Consider the following 14,168-nt stretch of genomic DNA (forward strand, 5'->3'; position numbering starts at 1 on the left):
GGTGCATGCTCGCGAGGCACCTGCAGGTGCACCCTCTGGGGAGGGAGGGAGACGCCCTTTGCTGGAGGGACCTGGCTGACGGCCCTTTCCCTGCCGACATCAGGCCCAGAGTCCCGCGCAGCACAGCTGCCCTCTCCCCTCTGGGCCGCGGACCCGCTTGAATCATTCTGTGAATATCACATTAGCACCTAGCTGGCTCGGACAGAATAGCCCAGCAGGAGCACAGGTTCTAATCTAACCCACATCAGCATCCCCAGGAGGGCTCGTTAGAACACAGATGGCGAGGCCCCACTCAGGATCTGACTCGGTGGCTGCAGGCTGGGACTCTAGAGTCTACTTCTCTAGTCCCTGCCCCAGGTGATACAGCTGGTCGGGCGCACACCTGGGAGGACCACGGCTTCAGAACCAGGGCTTTGCCATTCAGGCTGTGACTGGACTCCCCTGGGGAGCTCCTAACAGACACAGACCAGACCCCAGACCCAGACTACTGAATCACAGTCCATGGGTGTGACACCCAGGTATCCATATTCTTTAAACTTCCCCAGGTGATCCCACTGTCCAGTCAAGCTTGAGAACCATGGACATAGAACTTTAACTTGGTCTGGGAGCAGTGAGAACCTCACCCAAGGAGTTCTTTTCTGTGGGTTCACCTGGGGTTGTTGAAAGGAGTCCCGGCTGTCAGTCAACATCCATTTCATGCAAGACAGGACTATGGACATAGTCATTGTCCAGAGTGGTGGTTCTCAATGTGGGGTTCCTGGACCAGCAGAATCAGCCTCATCTGGGAACTTGTTAGAAGTGCAAATTCTCCAGCCTGCCCCAGACCCAATGCATCAGAAACTCCAGGACTCTGTTTTTTCACAAGCCTTCCAGAGGATTCTGACCCACTTGACAGAGTGAGAACCCCTGACATAAGCCAGGACTGTTGAATAATTGACATTAATCTCAGCATGAGTTTGCTTTTGCCACATTCTAATTAAAATGCCATCATGGAATTACAACTTGGTGGCTAAATAAAGATACGCTTTGATCTTCCGATTTTACTGAAATGTTCAAAAATCTATGCAACAGCCTGAAAATCGTAACTCACAGCTCGTGTTAGTGGGAGGGAGACTTGTTAGTGACACAGGAGGGTGCACTGAGGGATGGAAGGAGTGGGCGCAGGGGCTGGCTCTCCTAATGTTCCCATTTGGCCACTCTGCCCTCCCTCTGAACTCTTCCTCCTGCCACGTTCCAAGTGGGAGGTCACCGAGCACCAGCATCGTGTGAGGCCTGAGCTCCCAAGCGAGCTCAGTGGCTGGCGGGGTGGGGACCCAGCTGGCTGTGGCGGCAGGCACCCTTCCCAGCAGCATCCCTCACTCCGAATTAGGGAAGACGTCCTATTGAAATTCAGAGGAAGAAAAGGAGTTCATTCTCAAAAGTAATCAAAGGCATGCAAATTAAAGCATTGGTAAGATAGTACTTTTCACCTGTCAAATCAGCAAAGAGCTGGCTGCCCAGCCCCAGAATCAGTGGAGATGCACCCTGATCGCCTCCAAAGCGATTTCTCACTAAGAATCCAGAGCCTGAAAACGTTCAGACCCTTTGACCCAATAATCCTTCTGCTGTAAATCTCAACTAAGGCAATTGTTTGAAATCAGAGAAAGCTTTGTGCTTTCTCTTCTTCATCTGGCTTATCAGAAGCAGCAAAAATTGGAACCAACCTAAAAGTCCGAAGAAAAAAATGATTCAGGAAATTACTATACTTTAAAAATATGTTGAGCTTTCACAGCAAAAAAAAAAAAAAGTGACGATGAAAAATATGTTGAGCTTTTTAAAAAAATGAATTTTATGAGTTTTTAATGGCACAGGAAAAACAAAGTTTTTTAAAGTATACACAACTAGAAATTTAGAAAATTAGAAATACAAAATTATAAAACATGACCTCAATTGTTTTATAAACATCTAGATAGGGAAAAAATAGAAATGTGAAATTACAAAATATGGCCTCAGCTGTTTTATAAACATCTAGATAGGGGGGGAAAAAAACCCTGGAATGAAGTATACCAAAATCTTCGTGATCTTTCTGCGTATGTTAACTTGGTATCTTTTTTTCTCTCTCATATTTTTTTGTATTTGCCACATTTTCTAAGGTAACTTTTTGCTTGTGAAATCAAGGAGGGAAAATATTTGCAAAAAAAAAAAAAAAAGCCAATTTTCAATCTTCTGGGGGAAATGCGTTCCCAGAGTATCCGGGAGACCCCTTCAGATAAAGCAGCATTTCGTTTGGCAGCGGGATGAGCGGTGCAGGAGGAGGGGGTGGGAAGACAGACAGTGGTCATTTATCACGAGGGGGCCAGTCTGGCCTCTTCAGAGCTCTGCCCAGGGCCAGCGAGGAGCCAGGAATACTTAAGCAGGGCCTTTTCTCTGTCTTTCAGCTTTTTGAAAACAAGAAGAATACTAAAAGCAGACACAGGAAAGTCGCCATTTATAGTTTTACGGGAAACCAGAGAAATCGCTGCAGCACGTTCCGAGTGAAAAGAAATCAAACCATCTACTGGCAGGAAGGGCTCCTGGTCACCTTTGACGGGGGCTACCTCAGGTAGGAACGTTTGAGAGCTCATCTGGGTCACCACAGTGCCGTGAGACTGCCCACGTGGTGCCCAGAGTTCTGCTCCCGAGAGCAGCTCATCATGGACGCTTGCTAGAAATCAGAAACTGCCTTGCAAACGTCCCAGAGATTCCCCATCTCCCCACCCCTCCTGCTCTGCCCTTGCAGGACAGGAAAGGCAAGGGAAGATGTGGTGACTACAGCCCAGGACTAGAGGGAAGGGGGTAGCCACTAAGCTCAGGGGTGAGAGCAACCAGCTCCCCCCTGGTCACTTAGGTGGGACCTGCAGGGACCTGCATTCATCCAGCCCCACCCGCTTTGTTCTAAGAGATGATGTCCTGGCGATGGCACTGGTTCCCTAGCCCACATCCCGCGATGCCTACCTTAGATCCCTTTTCCTGTTCTCTTTGTTTGTTTATTTTTTGAGATAGATAAAATCAGCTCAACAGTTTAGTAACTGATTTTTATCAGGTTTAGCACACACAAGATTATTTCATACTTACAGCGAATTTTTCAGATATTCTTCAGCTCTGTGAGAAGAGAGGGTAAAAGGAGAAAGTAACTTTTTTGAGGGCCCGATTTGGGCCATCTGGACACCTGGTGCTTTCATAGCAATGTTTCCACTTAAAGCTCACAGCCCCCGACTTGGTAGATGAGAATCCTATGGTTCAGAAAGGGGCAAAACCTTCCCCAGTGTCACACCTAAGGCTCAGATCCCAGCCTGAGCATCCCTCACTGCAAAGTCCTCATTATGTCCCCATCCCCATCCTGGGGGTGGCAGGGTGACAAGGCAGGGCTGTGCACACAAGGACACCAATGCAGGAGACCCCTGATAGTCCTGCCCGGGCACCTGGGGGCCCCTAGGGGTTGCAGCCTCACCCTGGAGACAAGGAGATTCTCCCAGGGCCCTTCGTGGCCGATCACAATGGACCTCTTTTTGTTTCTGGGTTGCAGTGTGGAATCCTCAGATGTGAACTGGAAAAAGAAAAAAAGTGGAGGAATAAAAATTATCTGCCAATCGGAAATGAGGGACTTCTCGGCAATGGCTTTTATCACAGACCACGTCAACTCCTTGATTGATCAGTGGTTTCCCGGTAAGAAAACGTTCTTGAACCAAATCTTTGCTCATGTTCCTATTTCTTTATAAATCAGGGTAGGGTTTCTTACTTGGAGAACAGAAATCCCACTGGGATTCAGCTCAAGGAGACCAGAGGAATCCTAACAGCCCTTTGGCAGAGTCCTGAGCCCCAGGGGAGTCAAGCTGTAGGCATGAGTTGGGGCGCTGCGGGGGAGACACGGGCCCAGACCCACAGGTCCTGTGCGGGACGTGGCCCCATGGCTGCCCATAGTCTGTGGGAAGAAAGATGCTTCCTGTTACCACGCATGGTCCAGGAAGACCCTCGTGTGCGCCTCACACAGTCTTGTTTACACAGTGAGGACAAGGCTGCTGAAATCCGGGGGGAGCCCACAGCTGGTGCAGGGGTGAGAGGGAAGGCACCACACCTGCCAAGGGTCCCCATTCTCCTGCCCTGCCTGCCCTTGACCCCTGAATCCCAGCGGCGATCGGCCACCCACGTGGCCCTTTCCAGCCCCTTTGATCGGTTTCTTCATAGACAGTCCACTTAAAGAAAATACTTTTTGAAGTGAAGCTGTTGAGGTCCCCTGTTTGTTTTGCTACCGGAGTGGAGACAAACCCACAGGGCGTCCCACTGGGAGGAGGCTGTCCGGGCAAAACTCCTTCCCCATGAGCCCTCAGCCCTGGAAGGCTGGCGGCCGAGAGAGCAGAGAGCGGGTTTGGGATCCGCTAGTCCAGTCCTCCAGCCTCCTGTGCTGGCTTCCTCACCCACATGCCATCCTGGCATCCCAGCAGAGCATCTAAGGAAATGCTTAAGAAACGGGCCTTGTGCGCTCCGGATCAACGCTCTGGACGCCAGGGTCCGGGGTCCTTCAGGTGTTGATGGGAAGGGTGACCTACAAGGAAAAAATGCATTTTAGAAAGGGGCCTCAGAGAAGGCAGTTTGGTGCATGGGTTGTGGCAGTTGAAGGGTGCTTGGCCACCCAAGGGGGACCTCTAGGCCATGTGAACCCTCCAGACCCTTTGTGGCTCCCCATCAACAGTGGTCCTCCCACAGCAGGTGCTGCTGGAGATTTGACTGGGGGTCCATTAGACAGGAAGACGGGGCTGAGGGACCGAGATGGGGCTGCCCAGGTACAGCACCACCAGCCAGATGGCAGGATGCGTTACACATGGGCCTGCAGGTAGCAGATGTGCCCAGAAAGGGCCAGGAGTCCACCTTGCACAAAGCAGCCATCAGCTTGCTGGGAGGGCATCTCCATGGGCCGCGTGGAGGAATTGCTCTGCGCCTCCTTTCAGAGGTGTGCAGAAGAGCTGTGTCTCCTGCCCAGGGGAGCTCATGTCAAATGACTAGGTTTTGTCTTATTATAATTTGTACTCATTCCTCCTCCAGCATTGCTCTTCTAGGAAGGATCATAGTAATTGCAAGCTCTATGTTTCTAATTTTAAGGACGGCTCCTTACTTGTGGTTTTTGTCACTGGAGACTGGCATAGCTCAGAACCAGCCCGCAGAGTCCTGTCAGGGCCCAGCTGTGCAGAAGGGATTCCCAAACTCTCAGCCCCTCCTTGGCCAGCCGGCTCAGGGTCTGGACCACCCAGCGGCTGTCCAGTGCATCCCTGGCCTCTCCCTGCGTGGGTCTTTCAAGGCACAGGATGGTGCTTTCCATAAAGGAACCCGAGTGCAGCAGTCACGTTTCAGCCACTCCTGGGGGCCCAGGCCAGGGCAGACAGACCCCGTCCTGTGAAAAGCCCACCCATCCTGGGGGTGCAGGTGCTGCCCAGGGACCCACCTGCAGCCACCTTTGGGTGAGCGGACTCCCACTCTGCCCCCATGTAGCTCTGACGGCCACAGAAAGCGACGGGACCCCACTCATGGAGCAATACGTGCCCTGCCCGGTCTGCGAGACCTCCTGGGCCCAGCACACCGGCCCAAGCGAGAGACCGGAGCACGTGCAATACTTCGACATGGAAGACTGCGTGCTGACGGCCATCGAGCGGGACTTCATCTCCTGCCCCAGGCACCCCGACCTCCCCGTGCCTCTCCAGGAGCTGGTCCCCGAGCTGTTCATGACCGACTTCCCGGCCAGGTATATCATAGCACCCCTGCCTGGGACCCTCTGCTTTCCACCCCACCCTGGGTGACTTTTAGCTTCTGGGCCTAGGCTGCCCGAAGAGAACCAGGCTGTTGGGTCTCTGTTTTTGAGGCCACAACAGGCCCAGCCGGGCAGAGCACTTGGAGGGTGAAGTCATTCCGGCATCTCACACCATCTCTCCCTCACGTTAGCTGGCACTCCTTCCCTCCTAACTCCTTCTTTGCTGCCAGATCAAGGCATAGAAGACAGACACCCCTTGGCATCCAAGAAGAGGGTGCTCCCAGACCCTACTGCCTCATTTTCCTTTCTTGCCAAATGCCAACTCCTCGCTGCTGCCCTGCAACTTAGCATTTAGGTCCTCTGAATCTGTACTTAGAGTTGAGTCTATCTATATTAATCTTAGATAATAACGAGGGAGAGAATGCTGGAGAAAAGAGAAGATGTTTTGTGGTCCCATCTGACAGGAAAGAATCACAAAACCCAAGTGCTGGGTAAAAAATGGACTCTTCTGTAGTCATGGAAACCAGAAGCCATGGCTAGTCTCCATGGAGACAGTCTGACATTGGTGGTTATCAGCGTTTTTGGAGTGGTGAAGTCCTGTTGTCTTCTTATTCAAAGGATTGCTATTATTTGGTTTCTTCAAAGAAAAGTAAACTTTTGGAGGGGTAAGAATATTTGCATCCTCATTTTTCCAAATTGCTCCCCCATCCCAAGAAAAGAGATGTGGAGTTCTCGGAGATGTTGTAGGATTGGGGTTCCAAAGCATGCTTCTGGGAGAGTCTGTTAAATTAAGATTCACTGCCTACGTTGGAAAATTTCCCCCCATAGTTCTTTCCAATATCCCCCAACAAGTTACCTTGTTGGTGAAATGACAATTAAATACCACTGGTCTGCAAAATGACTTCCCTTTGTTCCTAAGTCTTTAACGTGAGGGTTATCACTTTTTGGAGACCACATGCAGAGTTTTGTGTATGTATGAGTCAGATTTCATGGTCAGGTGCCCGATTAAGGCAGCCCCAGATTTTAGAATTTTTATTTATTTGCTGAACTTTGTTATGTTTTATGCCCCCTCTGAATCTGGATATGGAATCTACTGTCCGGAATCTGGAAAGCCAGATTACTTGTCCCTGTTGGGTCTAGTCACAGGCTGTAGCATGGCTCTTAGACTAAAGTACTTGGCTGGGAGTTGAAAAGCCCAAAAATCTGAACAGGATTCATAATTCAGCAGAGACTCTCTGGAAACTTCTTCTGTGGCCCAATGGTCCCAAAGCATCACACTCCCCCAGTGGGAGTTTGTGCAGGCGGGGGTGGGGACAATCTGGCATCCACGGAGCCCTGCCCAGTGGCCCCAAGTTTACAGGAGTCTTAACAGAAAGCCCTGAGGGATCCCCAGCATTCCCGCTGGTCCCCGTGCCTGTCCTAGGAGGCTCCCAAGTGCCCACCCTTCCTAAACAGGCGGCTTTGGATTTGACACTTGGAGAACTGCCTTGTTCGTCTTCAGCTGCATCACCAAGGGCTACAGTAGGTGCAGTTGCATCTGCCCAGAGGGTAATGCAGTTAAGCTGTGCAAAGTCTGAGCAGCTGCAGAATCCGTTCCTAGAAGGCATGGGAAACAGCTGCATGGTGGGGTGGGGGGTCCGAGGCGTTGCTCTGTGGGGCCAGGAGAGCTCCAGAGGGGGCACCTGGCAGCGGCCACTGATCAGAAACCCAGGTGGACCTCAGCAGAGCTGGGGGATGCCCTGAAGTGGGAGAGCCATCTGGCTACCTGCCTTCCCTCCCTCCGTCTCTCCCTCCCTTCATCCCTTGCCCTTTCCCTCCCTTCCAGGAGTGACTTGCAGTGTTTCCAAAAGCCTAACAGAAACCTCCCTTTTACCTAGGTTTAGAACACACAGACGGGTGAGAAGGTCTGAACTCCCTGCCCTTGGGTGAAATAAATCCTAGCCATTGACTGTGGGAACACACTGCATGGCTGGTTTATATACTTCTTTGCTTAATAAAAAGAAATGAGGATGGAAACTTTATGCTGGACACCAGAAACTGACACATTGTAAACTGACTATACTTCAATCAAAGAATTTTTTTCTAAATAATGAAATGAGACTTCATTTTCCAGCCACTCAAAAAAAAAAAAAAAGAGGGAACAACTAACGTAGCAGTAAGTAAATAAGGTTTGTCTGATGGAAACTAGCTCTCACAGCACAGAATGTTTGGGAGGAAAACATCTAAGGGAATTCTTCTTCCGTGTCCACCACTTTCAGAGGCTTCACCCCATGTAGGTCACCAGCCACACTGCTGACACAGTTCCTGTTATGAGCCCACTTTACAGAGGAGGAGACCAAGGCTTGTGGAGGCTGCGTGATTTGCCCAGGGCCGGGGTGTGTCCCAGCTCTGGCTGACCCCACAGGTGGCTTCGAACCCTGACCCTCCACAGTGGGAACCAGTGGCCCAGCCTGTCCCTGCACCAGCCTAGCCCAGGACCTGCCCTATCCCAGTGGCCTCTCTAGGGGTCTGTTCTGACCCTGGCACTGTGTTTCCCGCAGACTCTTCCTGGAGAACAGCAAACTGGAGCACAGCGAGGATGAGAGCGCCATCCTGGGCCAAGGTGGGAGCGGCACTGTCATCTACCGGGCCCGGTACCAGGGCCAGCCCGTGGCTGTGAAGCGATTCCAGGTCAAGAAATTCAAGAACTTTGCTAATGCCCCGGCAGGTAAACGTAAACGGGACCCTGTGTCATTTTTTTTCAGATGTGCATTCCCTTAGGCCAGACTTGCATTGTCTTGGGGATGCCTGAGGCCTCGTGAGCAGGGGAGAAGGGTAGGTCCAGCCAGTGAGGCCCAGGGGCAGCCCTGCTTTGCTCCAGCAGGATGGGGGACAAGCTCGAGAATCAGACTGAGCCAGGCCTAGAAATTGCTTTTGGAGATTACTTTCTTATCTGGACACGAGCCCCCAAGAGCACGGGCCATCATTCCAGTTTCCATCCACTCTGTGCCCAGTCCAGGCTTGGCATGTGGTGGGCACACAGGCAGACCTCAGGTGGACCCCTCACCCTGGGCCATCTCCACTAAAAGAAGGCCCGTGGGAGCGCCAGATGAATGGACTGGAAAGCCAGTGTGGTTGGCTTCTCCCCCCACCTCCAACCCCCCAAAGGAGGGGACACCCTCTTACCTTGGCACACTCAGGTGTACACATCCTGTGCGGCGCAGTGACGTTCTGGAGCGACTCGTCACCACCTAAAGCTCAGCCGGTGCAAGCACCAGAAGGCCTGCTCACTTCCAGCAGGGTGGATGTCACATCCCCTCACTGCCCCTGGCTTAGCCTGGTCACCTTTATGCTCACAAAAGGAATTTACACTCTGGGTAGAAAAATTAGAATTGTAGGACAATGGAAGATAAAGTTGCTAGGCATGAGCTCAGCATCAAATTCATCAGCAGTGACCCACTAGAAAATGCCTTTCACGGCAGCCATTAAACTATAAGGAATTGAGGAATAATTAATATATATCATTCAATGTAGTTCTCATCTAAATGCCAGCAGGGTGTGTGTGTGTGTGTGTGTGTGTGTGTGTGTGTGTGTGTGTGTGTGTGTATGAGAGAGAGAGAAAGAGAACCCTGATTCTAAAATGCATATGAAATGACAAAAACCCAAGAACAGCCAAGAAAATTCCACAGTGGAAGACAAAAGAAAGAGGCCTGCCCAGCAGGCGTTCTGACTTACACACACCTACAGGCATTAAGGCCGTCTTCTCCCAGGGCGCGGATAGGCCTGTCGGGACGAGCCTGCGTGGGAGGCCAGCACGTGACAGAGGTGACGTCGCAAGTCAGCGGGAAAGGCTGACTATTCACTCACTGGGGCGGACCCTCAGGCCAGACTTCACAGCATAGTCAGAAATAAATTCTTCACCAGTTAAAGACCGAATGTGAAAAAACAAAACTTTTACGCTTAGAAAACAAACGTGGCTGGCACACGGAGAGCTCTGGCACAGTTGATGCATTTCATTTGCCAAGATTTTCTTCATGCTGTTTAAACTTCCATGTCCAATGAACTTTAAAATCTGAACTTTGGCAAGGGAAAGATCAGGACACTGCTCAGTGACCTCAGGACGGGCTGCAGCCTCATGAGTGGCATCCTGGCCCTCTAGTTGGTGGGAAGGGCCCCTGGGGGGTGCCCAGGCAGACGCCTTCCATGGGGGATGCACTTTGAGGGCATCGGGAGAAGGTTACAGCACAGCCCACCTGCAGCCCATAGACTTTTCTCCTCTGGCCTGAGATGATGGGTCCCAGGCCCACGGCTGCCCAGTTTTCTCTCTGGGATGGTCCTTTCTGCCTTCCATGGTCCTGGCTTCTGGCAGGGAGTAAAGTGAACAGCAGGGACCAAGCCCTCAGCATCCCTGCAGGTGAGCAGTGGGGGCCTGGTTCCATGCCAGATGGTGGCCTGAGCCATGTTCTGGGTGACTCAGGGATGGAGAATTAGAATAAGATCAAACTGTGACTCTCAGGTGGCCAACAGCAGGGTGGGGCCAGGACTACGAGAACGACGTCTCAGTGATGAGGGTGGGGGCGTGCGCATCCCTCTACAGAGGGGCAGGAATGTCAGGACAACTGTGGCACCTGATCAGGGGCACACTTGATACCAGCCTGGAATGCCTCAGGAATGTGACCATTTGGGGCCAGATTCTGGGTGACGATATTGCAACCCTGGATAGGGTAAGTTTGCCCTAAAATGTAAATCCTGGCCACGCCCGGCCCCTCGAGTTCCTGCGAGGCAGCTCTGAGAGTGACGGGGCCCCCACCCCAAGTGGCCCTGGACAGGCTCCCCGGGCAGCGCTGACAGCCGTGCTCTCCCCGCAGACACCATGCTCAGGCACCTGCGGGCCACGGACGCCATGAGGAACTTCTCGGAGTTCCGTCAGGAGGCCAGCATGCTGCACGCCCTGCAGCACCCCTGCATCGTGTCCCTCATCGGCATCAGCATCCACCCGCTCTGCTTCGCCCTGGAGCTCGCCCCACTGGGCAGCCTCAACACTGTGCTGTCCGAGAATGCCAAAGGTACCACCATGCCCAGAACCTTCCACAGGGGGCTGCCAGCCCAGTCTAGCCCCTGGGAGGCCCAAGACCCATAGGGAGTGGCGCAGGTCCCTGGGGAAGCCATCTGGGGCCAGGTACACCTGCCTACAGCTCACTTGGCCAACTCCCTGCGGGTGATAAAGGACCCCACCAGGTCTAAATGCCGGTGTTGGCAAGGCTGGAGGAGCTCCCAGTCTGGAATCAGAACCGTGTTCCAAGACTGGGTTCTTTGCCATAATCCAGGAAGTTGCTGAATTTACTCATCTGTAAAGGAGACTGATTATAGCCCCGCTGGGAGGGCAAACAAGAGCATCAAAAGAAGCAGCCCAAAAGCCCACCAGCCACATAAATCTCTTTGTCCAAAACACATACACGTGGCCACCGCTGTTAAAACTCTGAGATCCTGCGGTCAGTTTTATCCTATCTTATTTTTTAACCACATTTTAAAATAATTTACCTTGAGAAATGGGTAACTAAAGAGCAGCCGGAGGGAGAGAGGTAGCTGTCTTTTGACTCAGGAAGAAAAATTAAAATGCAGTTAAAATCAATCATGCCTCCCTTAGTGGAAGAGAACTTTTTAAATGGAGTTCTTTTTTTTTTTTTAAACTGAAGTACAGTCAGTTACAGTGTGTCCATTTCCAGTGTCCAGCACGATGTCCCAGACATGCATATACATACAAATATTTGTTTTCATATTCTTTTTCATTAAAGGTTATGACAAGATACTGAATGTAGTTCCCTGTGCTACACAGAAGAAATTTGTTTTTTTAATCTATTTTTATGGATAGTGGTTAACATTTGCAAATCTCAAACTCCCAATTTTTATGGAGTTCTTACACTGGCAACTCACCTCTTGACCTTATGGCAACCTTGATGAACTCTAGGAATTTTGAAGCCTCGCTCTGTTAGAAAAAACACCAACCACTGCAGGCGTGAGATACCGTGAATGAAGCTGTGACGACAAGCATTTCTAACCTAAATCACATTTACTTAAGAAGGCTGTTCTGTGTCTCTTCTGGTATCTGGCCCATAGAATGTAAAGCATCTGGGGAGACAGAGGTAAGAAAAGAAGACAGTTGTTACAATCATACTTTGATCTTCTTGTCTTTGCAAGATTCCTCCTTTATGCCTCTGGGACACATGCTCACCCAAAAAATAGCCTACCAGATAGCCTCCGGCCTGGCCTACCTGCACAAGAAGAACATCATCTTCTGCGACCTGAAGTCGGACAACATCCTGGTCTGGTCCCTGAACGTCAAGGATCACATCAACATCAAGCTGTCAGACTACGGGATCTCCCGGCAGTCGTTTCACGAGGGCGCCCTGGGCGTGGAGGGCACTCCCGGCTACCAGGCCCCGGAAATCAGGCCTCGTATAGTGTATGATGAGAAGGTACACACCCCGGCCCAGCCGGGCCCCCTGCAAGGCCAGCCAGGCAGTCCTGAGGACACCTGCAGCTTCTGAGCTCTGAGCCCCGCCCCGCCCCGCCCCTTGCCCCGCACCCTCCACCTCCTCACCCACAACCGCTGGCAAGCACACTTTTTTCCCTGTCCCGTGATCCACCAGGAGGCGCTGACTTGAGCCAGAAGGGCACAGAGGCCCGTGTCCTCCTAGTAATGGAACAAGTGACTTCTTAACTTCAGGCCAGCCTTGGCTGAGATGTTGGCTAAATGTTTGACTTCTGCCCCGAGAACTACTTGGTAGATCCAGGCACACACACAACTTCAAGCCATCTTACAAGGCTCCTCTTGCCCCCAGTGTTAGCCCTGGTTAGCCCAGCAGTGAAACCCCTGGCCTGTAATTTCTCACTATTTGGTGATTGGCTGGTGGGTCATTGACTAATTGCTTTAAGAACCACCCAAGCGTGTGTGGGTTAACTTGGCACCTGTGGCTATTAACCAAGATAGGAAAGGCAAATCAGAGTGACAAAAATAAGCTTCTTAGTAGCAGGTGACGACAGACAATTTATCTCAAAACTAAATTTATAACAGGAACCTTCGCACTGAAAACTCTCAGATCTGTCTCAGCCATTCTCCTGCTAAAAAGTTGTTTCTTGACCCTCATGGAGGCCCATGTAACTCTCTCCTGTCTGGGTCTTTTCATGACATTTAGAGGAGTCAAGATACTGTGATCTGGGAGACTTTCCCCTTTTTATGATTTGCATGTACTGCTCTCCCACTGCCAAGCATGTTAAAGCCGAGGGTCTGCATTCTCCTGCCTTGTCCTGATACCCAAGGTAAAGGACCATGGCATTCTTAGGGCCCTTAATTAGTGCCTAATAGCAAGTTCTCAGTATGTATTGAGTGGATGGATGGAAGGAAGGAAGGAAGGAAGTATGGGAGGATGGATGGTTAAATGGACAGAAAGACAGTCAGATGGATGCTCGTATAGGAAACAAGAAGATAGATAAATATGCAGAAGGACAGGTGATTCAGGTGGATGGAGGGATGGATGGGAGGGAGGGAGGTAGAAAGGGAAAAAGAAGGACTGGAAGATGGTTGTCTAACTGGACAGAGGGATGGATGATCAGATGCTTGGTGGGATGTTTGGACAGGTGTGAGAGATGGATAGATTGGTGAAATTGATGATCGTCCCCCTTTGGGCAGGGCCCACATTTTCCTTATCTAAAGTGTCTCACAGCTCCCTCCAGATCAGGGCCAGCTTGAAAAGTCGGCTGAGCCCAGGCAGGGGACCTGACTTGACTTGCCACTCTGCCCAGGTAGACATGTTTTCCTACGGGATGGTGCTTTACGAGTTGCTGTCAGGACAGCGGCCCGCGCTGGGCCACCACCAGCTTCAGATTGCCAAGAAGCTGTCCAAGGGCGTCCGCCCGGTGCTGGGGCAGCCGGAGGAAGTGCAATTCCACCGACTCCAGGCCCTCATGATGGAGTGCTGGGACACGAAGCCAGAGAAGGTACCTGGGGGCTCAGAGCCTGGGGGCCTGGCACCTCCTGCCAGGTGGGTACACCCTTCAGCAAGGGTCTAGAACAAAAGGGGCAACCCATTTCTCTCTGCTGGTTTCTTCTACAAACAGATATTTCCTGCTTCTGATACACCCAGTTCATTTGCTTTGTGTGGGTGTCACTCTCAGGAGAAATGAAGTTCCTTTTCCTCCTCCACTTTTGTGTGACATCATCATGCAAATAAAGCACAACCCTTTAGAGAGATCCAGTCCCCGTGCACGAGCAGAGAGAGTGTCCGCATCTCTTTTTAAAATAATGGAAAGAAGGTCTGCTCATGAGAAGCAGGACCCATATTACCATTTTGAAGCTAGTCGTTTTTGGAAGAGGCCAGTGGTTTCAAGGTTAAAACTCATTTATCAGATGAGATGGTGCTAGTTTAATGTA

General features: G+C 51.2%; 1 protein-coding gene and 1 long non-coding RNA gene across 4 annotated transcripts in view; one reads left to right on the forward strand and one right to left on the reverse strand.

Moving 5' to 3' along the window:
- Nucleotides 1–14,168, forward strand: part of LRRK1 (leucine rich repeat kinase 1) — a 118,254-nt gene that overhangs the window by 91,169 nt on the left and 12,917 nt on the right. For all 3 annotated transcript variants that reach the window (XM_006182666.3, XM_032469382.1, XM_032469383.1), the window contains exons 22-28: nt 2,418–2,581; nt 3,545–3,684; nt 5,503–5,752; nt 8,299–8,465; nt 10,606–10,803; nt 11,936–12,213; nt 13,541–13,735. In XM_006182666.3, coding sequence (XP_006182728.2) covers nt 2,418–2,581; nt 3,545–3,684; nt 5,503–5,752; nt 8,299–8,465; nt 10,606–10,803; nt 11,936–12,213; nt 13,541–13,735 — 1,392 coding nt within the window. The remainder of the gene's footprint in view (nt 1–2,417; nt 2,582–3,544; nt 3,685–5,502; nt 5,753–8,298; nt 8,466–10,605; nt 10,804–11,935; nt 12,214–13,540; nt 13,736–14,168) is intronic.
- On the reverse strand, nt 268–3,544 carry LOC116660288. Its single transcript, XR_004315740.1, has 3 exons — nt 3,470–3,544; nt 3,094–3,120; nt 268–1,379 (listed from the first exon to the last, which is right to left on the reverse strand). It is a non-coding gene; the product is annotated as an uncharacterized LOC116660288 (long non-coding RNA).

The sequence above is a fragment of the Camelus ferus genome, chromosome 27, assembly GCF_009834535.1.
Source record: "Camelus ferus isolate YT-003-E chromosome 27, BCGSAC_Cfer_1.0, whole genome shotgun sequence".
NCBI classification, from domain to species: Eukaryota; Metazoa; Chordata; class Mammalia; order Artiodactyla; family Camelidae; genus Camelus; species Camelus ferus.